General features: G+C 42.8%; 1 protein-coding gene across 1 annotated transcript in view; it reads right to left on the bottom strand.

Moving 5' to 3' along the window:
- The window catches only part of CACNA1B (calcium voltage-gated channel subunit alpha1 B), a 306,587-nt gene that overhangs the window by 100,841 nt on the left and 192,812 nt on the right, over positions 1 to 12,934 (bottom strand). The window contains exons 17-18 of the mRNA XM_062591211.1: positions 12,550 to 12,667; positions 5,058 to 5,125 (exon numbers count right to left, since the gene is read on the bottom strand). Coding sequence (XP_062447195.1) covers positions 5,058 to 5,125; positions 12,550 to 12,667 — 186 coding nt within the window. The remainder of the gene's footprint in view (positions 1 to 5,057; positions 5,126 to 12,549; positions 12,668 to 12,934) is intronic.

Here is a 12,934-nt window from a genome sequence, read left to right as displayed (position 1 = left end):
CTCATCGGAGACACGAGTGGCAGGTGACTGTCACCCCGTGCTGCAGAAACTGCGGAAACTCATCAAAATGAAATAAAATCCCAGGACTTGTTGCGAGTCCCTTCCTGAGCTGGGCCCCTCCACAGGGTCCTGCTGGTCGAGTTGAGAAAAGCAAGGCTCGGAGAAGCACTTTACTTTCGGGGCATTCTACCGAGAGCACGCTTGCCTCTGCAGGCTCTCTTACCTCTCGGGGACTGCCTCTTATCACTTCACGTTTACCCAGGAGACCGAGGCACAGCAAGGAGAGCACTGACGTGAGGCACAACATTTCTGGGGTAGAGGAAGTCCTAATTATCTCAGAGACTTGCATGCATAAAAGCATTCAAAGGCCTGCATCACACTGAAACATACGGGACACTGACTCCCAAAGCCTTCTTGACTTCTAGCCAAAAGTAACTTTTTAAAGCAATAAATCCAATGAACAACCAAGGATCTGATGGAGACCGCTCAATCAGTTTTACCCCAAATATTTCCACTGATTTCATCTGCAACAGTGTAGACATACAGAGCGAAAGCAGAAAGGAGAAGCTGCATTAAAGTGTGGTCAGTAAATTAAAGTGTAGATCACAAAGATGGTTGTGCTCATGCCTTCTGCATACTCCACAGATCACATATGTGGTTTTTCAACCTCTGTTGGCATTACAAGTTCCCACAGAGTAGAACTGTGATTTATTTTCTCCTTCCTGGTGTACTTTCAAGGAAAATAACAATTAAATTTAAAATGGATCTTTACCAACAGTATGAAGGCAAAAGGCACAGAGTCAGACCGGCTCGATTCCAGGAGTCATCTTGGTTAAACTTCCTTTCAACCTCCTAGCCGGTTAAATTCGATAGTAAAATCATGGCAGGATAAATACAGGCACTGTAATGGCAATGTCAGCATCACTGTTCAGGGAATAAGTACACTAACAGTAGGCACGGGCTCTTCCATCAAACTTTATGATGGATCTAACTCTGCTCTTCAGACGTAACATGGTGAAAGAGTTATGCTTAAAATAATCAAAGTGGACAATAAGACAACTAACTTTCATACGGGAAGTCATAAAGATTTATCCATCCTGAATGCCATTAACATGAATAGTTCCTCACTCTAAATTCAGTGTTATTTGATTAAACTGAATTATTTTGAAAATGTTTTCTCCTTTTGAAGGAAAAAGATATGGTGTGAAATTAATTAAATAATAGATCTGCTTCCATGAAAGTTTCAAACTTACTTTTTCCCTTTCCAGATTTGCTAATGCAAATCTGTAACAAGTAAATTTCCACTACAGTGAATAAACAAGGAATTTGAGGCAAAAAAGCCTTGTTGAACAGCTATACAAAGTCAGTAGTCAATACTTCTCAACCACCTACTTCCAATAAATTTATCAATGGCTTGGAAGCTTACTGTAAACCAAAGGTATCTGTAGAATATGAATCTTTTGCAGAATAAATTCTCCAATACACCATAATTTTAAGATGACTTTGAATGTTTTCCTTTCATTCAGAAGGCTCTTAAATCTTTTTTTTCTTGAGGACTCTCTAGCAGAGTTAAAATCAGTTATGTTCAAATGCTGTTGATTTTTATGCTGTGCACCTCAAGCACTGTGTATAGATTTTGCCATCCTTTTAAAACTTCTTGCTTCTACTCCAGTCTCACCAGGACATCAGTAAGTTCTGCTGAATTTGGCAGCTCAGAATAACATCAGCAAACACCCGTTGTCTTTAGAAACACAGCAGTCCCTAACTCAGAGCAAGTACAACATTTAGCTCAATAATATTTCTGCAGCTCTTTCCATCCAGTGATTTTACCTTACTTTACAAATATTAATTAATTTTTTGCCATATACTTACAGTGTGAGGTCTTGCTGGGGCACAGACTCATTTTGGTCAGTGTTGGAAGCGCACAGCCGTCTGACAAGTGCACAATTCAAGAAAGCATGGAGCCGTGATGGCAACATAAATTCCAGCTCCCACTAATACTGTAGCTCTGGGAGCTCAATTATCACCTTCGTTGAGTAAATGCAAGTACAGAAAAGGCCTTACCGATAAAGACATATAGCTCCTATGTTCCCTTTCTGTTTTCCAGGGCTCTAAATTTTCACCTACACTACACAGTATATCTCAAGGTAACGCCTGTCTTTGGTGTTATCCATAATCATGTGCATAGTTAATGCCAACCGTTCAATATTGAGTTCACCCAACTAAAGTTCGCTCCGCTGGGAGGCAGGAAAAGAAATCTTCATAGCTGTTAGACTTTGTTGTTTTGCCTGTGCAATTCAACAGTTCTGAGGATTTCTGGACTAATTTTACATAAAATTCACACATCCCTCCTATTCCACATTACGTGATTTTATACTGCTTTTTCAGTGACGGCCAGAAGTGTCCTGAGATCAGCGGACGCACTTTGCTCTCAGAAGGGACTGTAGGTTATTTAGGAAGATGAGGGTTTCCCTGGTCACCCTGAGATGATTTACATGTCGGTTTAAGCAGGATAGAGAAGAAGATGCTGTTCGGCATCAGAGACAGCGTAGGACTGTCAGTGGAGAGATTTCAAAAGCAAACTTTTGGGAGAGTTTTAGATTCCCTTCTAAATAAGTAGACAGAGAAAAAAATGTCAGTAGATGGAAAAATGGGAGAGCTTTTCCAAAGACTTGAAATCCAAAGCGCTTCAGGAATATCTAAGAAACCACTAGAAGCAAAATTGGGAGAGTTTAAGTCATTCATAAGTTTATGCTAGCACAGAAGGGTGGAAGAGAGAGACCTGGGAAGGGAGAGAGGAAAAGGTAGAGGCTGAAAAATAGGTTCTTGATATATATTCAAAGCAAAGACGACTTTTTTGCTGTTTTCTGCCCTAAAATGAGTCATTCCAAAGTACTGGTGAGTTTTGTAACAGATACATGATCATGATGAAATTAAATATAGTTGCAATTCTAATATTTCCTGTTATAGGTCACAAGGCCCAGCTAAAACTACCAAGAAATGTTCAAATGCTATGATAAATTAAGTCTCATTCTATATCCAAAACTGGAAGTGCTGGTTGAAATGTTTCAGACATGAAGGTTAGCTGGAAAGCTTTCCATCTTTCCAAAATAGAAGCAGTTGCAGGCTGCTTATAGTTTTCCCACATTATATGCAGTGCTGATCTTGATTAGTTTTACAGCATAAATGTCAAGAAAATCTCCTGAGATCAACTGACTCCAGAGTAACTTAATTATATCTCCAGGCCATTTTTGATTTTGAATGATCATATTTACTTAGCAATAAATCCCTCAATTCATCAGGTATGCTATATAATTGAATTACTTTTATCTTTTTTCCTCTTCTTTTGAAAGCCCCAGTGATCTGGGGGGGATCATAAAGAAAATGAAAGCAAGAAAGAGTTTCACAAGAAGCTTTATGATTTGGCAATGTTGCTGGATCCATCAATATTTAATTATATTTTATAAACATCAACAGTCAGGTTTCTAACCATCCCAGACAGCTGCTGAAATATTCAGAAGAAAGCATTAAAAGGATTAAGAAGTAGGATGAGCTTCATTCTCCAAGAACTGTGCTGGGCTTGATCTCTCAACATATGGAAGGGTTGCACCATGAATCTCCTGCTAAGGAGTGCTAAGAAGGTATGTACCTCCAGCTGCAGATTTCTGCAGCCTCTAGAAAGCACAGAAGGAGCTGAGCGGCTCTAAGGGAAAAGACTTGCCCAGTAGAGCAAGGGACACCCTAAGCACACCACTGAGCTGAATTACGACAGAGGAGGGATGCAGAACGGGCGACCTCGCTGACATGGGGACATTTGTACCAGCCCTGGAACAGCTAGCTGGTTTGGTCTTCAAGCATCAGCAGCCAGCGTGGGAGAGGAAATGAGAAATTTCTGAGTAGCCCTGAATTGCTACAGCAGCTGTGTCGTGTCTCTATGAACTACTGCACTTTACTGCAGTTCTTTAAAGAGAAAGCATCCCTACAAACTGCTGAATAAGCACCTTCTTGCCCTATAAGGAGTAGACAAGCTAAAGTTTGTGAAATATGAATGCTAAGATGGACACAGGGCTCCTTTCTAAACTAACGGGTCACCACGAGTTATAACAATTGGACAAGCCTAACAGCCACGTGTGAATATTTTTTTATCTGCTTGGTGAGAACAAGCCAGAAATGTGCAAACAAAATCTGACGCTGCCTTATAAACATGACATTCTACAACAAGAAATCAAAAGCAATAGAGCATTTGGGCTACTTCCTGCCCAGTATTTAGGTTATACATTTTTTTTCTCCATAAGGAATGCTCCAGTATGAATTTGAGCATACAGTAAAGCTACATTACTGTCACTGCCAGCTCTTGTCAGAATCTGGCTTTCCACCCGTGCTTTGGCTGGTGTCTCAGATTTCTTTTGCACCTGGTGAGAGGCAGGAATGTTTTAACATCTTGACTTAAATTTCACAATAACCTCTTCAAGTTGCTTCCAAGGAGTTGATTAGAGAATTTTAATTCTTTGATTCATCCCGAAACTCAGCAAGGTACAAAACATTAGCATGAAACAGCAAAAGCAGCAATATGACACCTGCATTTCCTTTCTCTTAAGCCTCAAATATATTACTGAATCAGCCAAAACCCTTTAGATGTTCTGCCTCGGCTCCTGAAAACTGCAGATGCTAGGAATGCCGGCGCACTTGCGCACAGTAGCAACATGAAAATGCCCCCTACGCACTCCACGATAAAAGAAAGCTAAAGAATACGAGATGGCTCACGGAAACAACCCTCTATAACGAAGCCAAAGTGAGTAAGAGTAAACCTCCAACTCCTCAGCAAAGCACTCAGCAATGCCAATTTGTAAACATATACCACATGAACAGATTCTTTAGGAAATCGGGGTGTCTGAAGGGGGGTAAGGTGCACTGCAGATCCAGCAGCTGCGGTCTAAGCTTGGGTGCATTTGGGGAGGTGATGGGGGGATGTAAGAAATCTCAGTCACTCTGGGAGAAGGGAGACAATATGCTCCAGCACTTAGTGAAGTTTGAGGAAACAGAAATCTTATACATACCTTTGTCAGCTCTTGTGCATTTGCAAGGTTGTCAACAGCAATAGCCAAGAAGACATTCAGCAGTGTATCTTTCAAGGAGCAGCTAAGGAAAAATCTTCACACAATAAATACACTAAATAATTCCTCCTGTGCTGCCAGTACCCTGCTTTCCCCACTTACAATCTTCAGTATATTATAGACTGACCCTTTGCACCACTGTTTCCTTTTCTTCATTTATAATTCACTCACTTTTGCCAGGACCTAACTCTACAGCATAACAGGTATTGGACGTTTGTCTCTTCACCAGAACACATGTCCCAGCGGGGATAAATTCACATGCTGAACAGATGGCCTTTACAGTACTATAAGTGCAATTCATATGGGATCCTAAGGTGGTATTAAAACATGCAAAAGTCCCTGTTCCTTCTCTCTAGGAAATCCACACCCATGCCCGTACATACAGGGGTTTTGTCTTCTGTTTTCCTCTCTTAATTAGAGAGCAACCAGCACCTCCTGGGAAATCAGTCATTCTAAAGACAACATTCGCATAATATAAATACATAGCTATACACTCGTTATCATGAAAAAGTTAAGCCTATGTCACTGCTGTGTTGCACATCAGTGGGAGTAAACTCCCATGACTTATCACATTGAAGTCAATATGGCAATTAGATCACTGCTGATACCTTCTTCCTGAATCCTGCAGTATCATGCAGAGCATGACTGCAGAAGAGCCTGTTAGCAGGACTCTCCACTCGAGCTAATGAGCTTTGCTGAGAAACAAGCTGTTAGGCTGGGCCAAATTGCATGCTAGCCCAGCTATACGACCAATACCCACACTAGCCTGGATCTCTCTGCCTGTGTTATTAAGACAGCATTATTATAGAAGTTAATAACATTAGAACATAAGATTTTCCTACAATTATTAGTTCATTTATTATTTTTATCCTTGGCCCTTAATGATTTTAGCTATTACTTGTCCCTTCACACATCTTACAGTTATTTCACCTATGTGCTACAAAACAGCCCAAAGGAAATTGTAAATCAAGTAGTTTTGCATACCAAGGGAGAGTGTGCAAAGTAAAATCATGTCTAAGCTACTGTCCGAGAAAATGCATTTTGCTCTTGTACATTACCTAGTGATGGAAGACTCGCTTGCTCTACCATTGCTGTGCTAAATATGAACATACATGATAACGAAGATGATCTTGCGTGTATTTACTCTCTGGCCTTTGTCCTCACTAGAGCAAAGCAAAACATGAGTTTGGGACCAGACACAGCTCTCAATAAGTCGAGTGAAAAGACTGCAGGAGTTATAGGCAGATAACCAATCCAAAAGAAAATAACCAGAGGCGTTCCCTGTTTTGGTCCGGGTTGGAAGTGAGGTACAAAACAATGCTGCAGTGGCAGCATGCCGGAGAGAGCAAGGCAATCCACTTGAGCGAGGAGTGAGCTAGCAGGACATTGCTAAACCCACAATAAGATTCTGAGACACCTTGGCCTAGGCGCCTCTCTGACTGCTTTCCGTTTCTCAGAGAACTACTCAGAGGAGGTATCTGAGGTTTCTCATCAAACAAGAGGACCCAGGAGTGGTGCCAGGCTGACTCATTGACTCTGGGCTAATCATGACAATCGTCGCATCTCAAGAAAACCCTTTGCTCCAACGACATCCAGGCAGAGTGCTGTCTCGGAAGCCACCACCCACCACCAGTCAAGCTTCTTGGGAGTCTTACTGGGAAAGGCAGGGACCGAGATTTGCCCAAACTATCAGCTCAAGGCTTCTTTGCTTTTCTTCTTAAGAGCTTTCAAATGTAATTTGATCAAGAATTTTAGAATCAGACACCCATGTCTCTAATTACCATCAAAACGAATGTCTCCAGAGCCCAGATAACTATCAAAATTGGAGTCTTTGCTCATGACAGTAGGAAGTAGGGAGTTGTATTCAACCAGGGAGCTACAGGACAAAAGAGTTTAGGATCTGTCAGCATCCTAGCTGCCAAGCCCCATGGGGGCTGGAACCCAAGGGGCTTCCAGCATTTCTGCTGCCAGAGGCCAAGTCATCATGTTTCTTCTTGAAGTAACACAGGAAGGAGGATTTTATTGTGTGCAGATGACTGCTCTGGGTCTGAAAGAGGTTTGAAATGTAACCCCCACTGATTGCTACTTCCTCTGTCCAGGCAGGACAGCAGGGAGCATAGGTGAGAGCACCCACTGAGCCAGCAAATAATGAGCAAAAGGGAAAGAAAATGATGCTGAAACAATGATTTTCCACCCACACTGCTGTCTCCTGAATGACTGGCTGAAGTAAGAGCTCCATCAACTTTTCATTTACAAAGATATTAATTTCTCCATTTCCTTTTAACTGCAAACTGGAACAGGGGGCTCTAATTTCCCAGGTCAGAGTGTTAGACACGGAGGCTGAGCCACCAGGGCCTGCAGGCACTGCTGCAGTCCCAGGCAATGACGGCTGTTTGGGTTTCTTCCTCTGGGGTGCTTCCAATGTGTTAGAAATGCTTCCAAGCCTCCTGCTCAGGGAATAAAAGTCTCACTAATAAAACTATCTTCCTACTGCTGCTTCCTACACACCCATGCTGAAAATGTCTCGTGTAACATAATCAACCACTGGAAACACATATATTTTTAACTGGCCAAGCTGTTTTGATCTATCTCCAAGCAGATGAAATCTGGTAGAATTGGGATTTTCTGCCCAAGAAAGGTCCCTCTGTCCCTTTCCCAGAGCTCAGGAATTCCCCAAATATCATCCAAACTCCAGCCTCTGGTTCAGGCTTCATAACCTAGACAGGTTCTCGAACCTTGCTCGCTAGCCGAGCCTGGCAGCCTGTGGTTAGTGTGGCTCTCTCACGCTGCAGCACAAGGTAAAAGGCAGTCAAGGCCTCACTTGGGGAAGCCAGCACTTTCTAAGCATTTGCTGCATTTCATTTCAGGCTCTTCTGCAGAGCTTTTTTTTTTTTTTTCTTCTTTTTTTTTTTCTTTTTTCTTTTTTTTTTTTTGGGGGGGGGGGGGTTGGCATGAGGGGCTTCTCGTCTCTTTTTCCCCCCAACAGATGTATCAATTTACAGGATAACAATGAATACAGACATAGTGTAATTTCCTAGAAAATGGGCCAAATCCTGCTGTCACTCTAATCATACTACTTTCATCAAACCATTTAAGACACAGAAATCTGGCTCCGCACAGACTTTGTGGAACTGGAAATATAATATAAGAGATCTCCTTCTTATAAAAACAAAACTTCTGGATCTTTTGCTTGCAAAGTCCCTTGAAAATATAAACTGATTCAAAGAAGCAACCGAGTTGTAATACAAAGCAGGGGAAGACTGTACCCAACCACATCTTTCTTTATGAAGAGGAACAACTAAAAAGCCCCAAGCAGCTCTCGGAGGGGAAAGGAATCCCTCCTGCGTAAAAAGAGCAAATTTTGCAAGCTGGCCTAAGATCAGTAATGCTCCTTCTCAAAAAAAAAAAAAAAAAAAAAAAAAAAAAAGATTTGATCCAGTCCTTCTAAGTTCTTAAAAGTGAGCTCACCAAATGCTGATGTTAAAAAAATGAAAATAAAACCACCCCAATAGAGGAACTGAAATGCCTTTTGCTTGGCTGCTGCTCAGCCTTCCAGATGGGGCTTAGGAAACCAATTTCAATGTTAGTGATGTGAGAAAATAAAAATGAGAAGACCCATATAAGAAACGGAGCTGCACTGAAAGCCTGTATATGGAGGGCTGCTGGCGATTCCACACTCGACACCTGAAAAAAAATCCATTATGTAAAAAACATATATTTAAGGCTTTTCTGAAGGTTCTGCAAGCTGCAATGTTTGTGAAAATCAGATTGACTATAATGTTTAAATCTCAAGTTAGAGTAGAAAAGACAGTTCACACTGTAGCTAAACGGTGAGCCAGCCAGTGCAGGTCTGCTCTCGATAGGGCATCCGATATGCAGGCTACAGGGTTCTCCCCAGGAAAATACATGTCGGGTTAACACACATCTTACCCGCCATGCACTTGCCTTTTCCTAACGTTATTGTGACACTGTAGCAGCAGCACTGCTAATGGGTATTTTACTTTCTGCAAAAATGCAGAACTATGTTTCTTCTGGCAAAACTGAAATTTGTTTTCAGACATTCAGATGTTATATTTTGGCAGCTAACTTTAACACAAGCCACAGGTCAGCTTACCCTCAGCATCAAAACCGTAGCCAGTGAAACGCAGCCATGACGCGATGACCTTACTGAAATACTGTTTGAAATAGCACAGACATCAGTGGCTATATTGCTGCTATATTCACAGTAAACAAAGAGCAAAAAGACTCAGCCCTGGCCTTCTGCAGACACACTCTAACCTCGTTCTTCTCTCCTGCCTGGAGCCTCAGGAAGCTTAAAGGCAAATATGGCCATGCACAATGCAGAAGTGCACTCCCAAATTCTCTGAAATCATGCTGGGGCTCTCAGATTGACCAGTTTCCACAAAGGAAACCTGGCTCAGACCTCTGAGTCCCCTACAAGGATGTAAATCTCCACAGATTAGCTTCAGGTTTATAACAAGAAGTGGTTGAAGAAGTTTTCTCTGATCAACTTGCAAGGTTATAAAATGGTTTCTCATCTTTTCTTTCTCCCCGTGCCCAGAGGCTCAGTCTGGCTGCACTGAAGGGCTGCAGGCAGCGGGGACTATCCTGCACAAGCTGCAGCTGAGTTTCTAAAGGGCTCTGGAGTCCACGATCGCATTGACTGCCAAGCACTCAAAGGAGAAATAAAGAAAGCCACTGCAAATAATAAATACTGAAAGAGCTAGTTCCCTAAAACTTTTTTTAAAATGCACTCCCCAAGGTATAACCTTCCTAGGAACCCATCCACCAGCTCAAGTGGAACTTAGATAGATGCACGGTTTTGCTCTGCAGCATAAGGTCCTCTTTATAGGCAAAATGACACTGATAGGGTTTGCTAAGTCCATCCGTCAGTCAATCATGGCAAAGGGCTTCATATAGAGAACATATTATTTTATACTAACCCTTTACCATCTGGTCTGCTCTCTGTCTTGATGAAGTATTTCACAGATAAACAACATCAAATTAGGAAAACTGTTGCTATAGAAGATTTCAAGGCTTCCCCTTACAGTGTTTGTGTACAGCTATAGATGGCAGGGAGGTGCAAAGGGTCCACTGATGTCTCAGATGCATTTCAAGAGGAGTGAAAGCAAATTGCTATAGAGAAGCAGGTATGGGGGGAAGTCTTCTTACTTCCCTAGCAAGGGGATGAATGTAACTCATGCTGCGTGTGAAGATCACAGGAGCGACAAAGGATAGAAAAGGCAGGTTGGTCCAGTAAGGCCAGCACTAGGGGTTGCTCTAGTTTACAGCAGCCTGAGTTTGCACGGCTTTGCCAAGTGTATTACACCCCCAGCTGCAAGAACACAGCACATTCAAACACTCCTCACCTCCTCTGGCAGTCTATTCCCCCAAATCAGCCATCTCACTGACTCTGAAGGAGGCTACGCTGAGTTTCCAAGGAAGCCACCTCCTTCCTCTCTGCAGCAGCAGCACGATGTTCGGGCAGAATGCCAGGATGATGTTCAGGGGGGTGTGTGTGTACAGTTTTGGCTCACCACATTGCTTTTGCCACAGCAAGAAGCAAATACCAAATCCATTGCACCAGCAACAGGTGAAATGGGGCCTTGTTTCCTCCCCTTGAACTCTCCCCTGCTCTTCCTCTTCTAATGAAACCTAATAGACGAGGGAGAAGCTCCCTCTTTTACCAAAAGGGGCAAGAACGGATTTTATAATCTGTCCTTTAAAAATGTTGGATCTCAGTCACTCTCTAAAGTTAAAAGTCTCTCTCTCTCAGCCCTGCTGTCAGGCCTGCTTATAGCTTAATCTCATTTTCAAATGCCAAGCCCTGAGGATTTAGAGCTCTCCCTCCCATCCAGCTCTCCACTGACCCAGTTTTTAAAAGCTTCATGTTTCTAGAAGGGGGCATGTTGCCTGCCATGAGGTGGATGTCTGAGACTTGCTCCCAAACCAGTCTGTGTTTCACACTGTTGCTCTGACAGTCCACACTAATGGAGCAAATTCCGCAGAGACACACTTCTGCGACAAGTACAATTCGCATGCTGTCTGCTCTGCTCTTCCTTGTCATGGTTTCTCATGCTTCATGGGGAGATTTCATGCAAGACAAAGGACAAGAGTCCTGCTTCACAGTCAATGCATGCTTCTGCCCCGCATCTTTTTATCTCAACCCCCAGCTGAAGGAATGAACAAGTCTATGTGTAACTCTTCAGTGAAAGTATTGTCCTCAACTTCCCCTTCCCCTTTCATAGGAGCTACCTAGCCAACGTTGCTAGCCCAAATAAGACTCATAGTAAAAGAAGACCACAAGGAACTGTAAGTGGCAGTAAGGCTGACTCTGCTGGGAAACCCTATGGAGAGCTTTCAAATAGATCTGCAATGCTCAGCAATATTATCCCTGTTTTACAGAATAAACAAATCGGGTAAATTGCCTCAAAAGCACAAGAGTTTTCAAGCTTCCATTTGCAAGGATGCTCTATTTCACACCAGACAGCTTATATCCTCAACATGCAAATGTCTCATCCTAACAATTTTCTAGCTAGTTAAGAAGAGCGATGCTGTACAATGCCATCTCATCAGTAGTCACCACCACGAAGCAGGGATAGAGCCATCACTAGTATTATGCTGTGCTGGCTCTCCTAATCACACACAGCTTTAGCGCTGAGAATCTCTTTACTTGCTTTTATATAAATCTATATAAAATACACCTTCTCTTTCAAATCCTTGCTTCTCTTGACTTACTTTCTTGCAGTCTCAGAGATATCTGGGGACATACACATATCACAGAATGTGCTATTGGGGCCCTAGCAGGCACCAAGGAACTTCTAGGGGAGGCCAGCTCCCAGCTTCCTGTTTGCCCTCAACAGATTTTCATTACAAAGCAGAATAAAATAACTTTCACAGATTCCACGTATATGAAAATCGCGAACATTTTCACAATTGGAACATCATTTTGGAACATCACCTGATACTCCCAGAGCCCAAAAGTGAAGATCTGGAGTCAAGTTTTAAGCACTTGTAGAGAGATAAGACAAATTAAGGTATTTGGATTATCAGTAGCTGGTTAAACATGTTGACATGGGCAACTTGCATATGCCTGCTTTAAACTTGCTGGTTCCAGTTCTATGAGTGAAGCCATAGCAATGATCTGGTTTTAAAGCATAATGAGGGGGAAGCATATAAAATAAACTAGATACTTGTAGCAGTTCAGAGTTAAGGAGCATGTACCTGGATTAGAGAAGTAACAAGTGGTAACTTTTTAACTCAGCTAAAGTGCAGTTGAGCATGCCCATGTCCACAGGCCCGGCCCTGTGATAGAACCAATAATTCAGGAGTCCCTCTCCAGTGCTGTTCCACCCTCCAGGCTGGTCACCCCTAAGTGCTGGGGAAGAACGCAGGACACATTGTGCCACTAACACAAACCAGCGTGCAAGGATACAGTTACCAAACAACGTCAGGACGATGAAGTAAATGGAGGAGAACATTCCCGAGTGGACCCCACCTTGAGATTCGATCCCGTGATACATCACCGCGTTCCAGTCTTCCCCTGTCAGGATCTGCACAGTGACATTTGAGAGAGAAGGAGAATGGTGACACAAAGACAAGCTAGGAAAGGCCTGGGGACCTAGGCAGTTAGATACAATCCAAGACCGACCTATGAGGGGAAAACAGATGAGCAAGTTGGTGTGTCAGACTGCGGTGTTGGACATCAGAGCCCCTTGGCTAGACTGGCTGCAGTTTTCCAGTTTTTGCTGCTCTCTTACGTAGAGCATGGATGTACTACAGGCACTGTGCTCTCAACACACCCACACAGTCTGGTGTCC

This window comes from Rhea pennata, chromosome 18, assembly GCF_028389875.1.
Source record: "Rhea pennata isolate bPtePen1 chromosome 18, bPtePen1.pri, whole genome shotgun sequence".
Lineage (NCBI taxonomy): Eukaryota > Metazoa > Chordata > Aves > Rheiformes > Rheidae > Rhea > Rhea pennata.
This window is presented reverse-complemented; position numbering and strand designations above follow the sequence as displayed.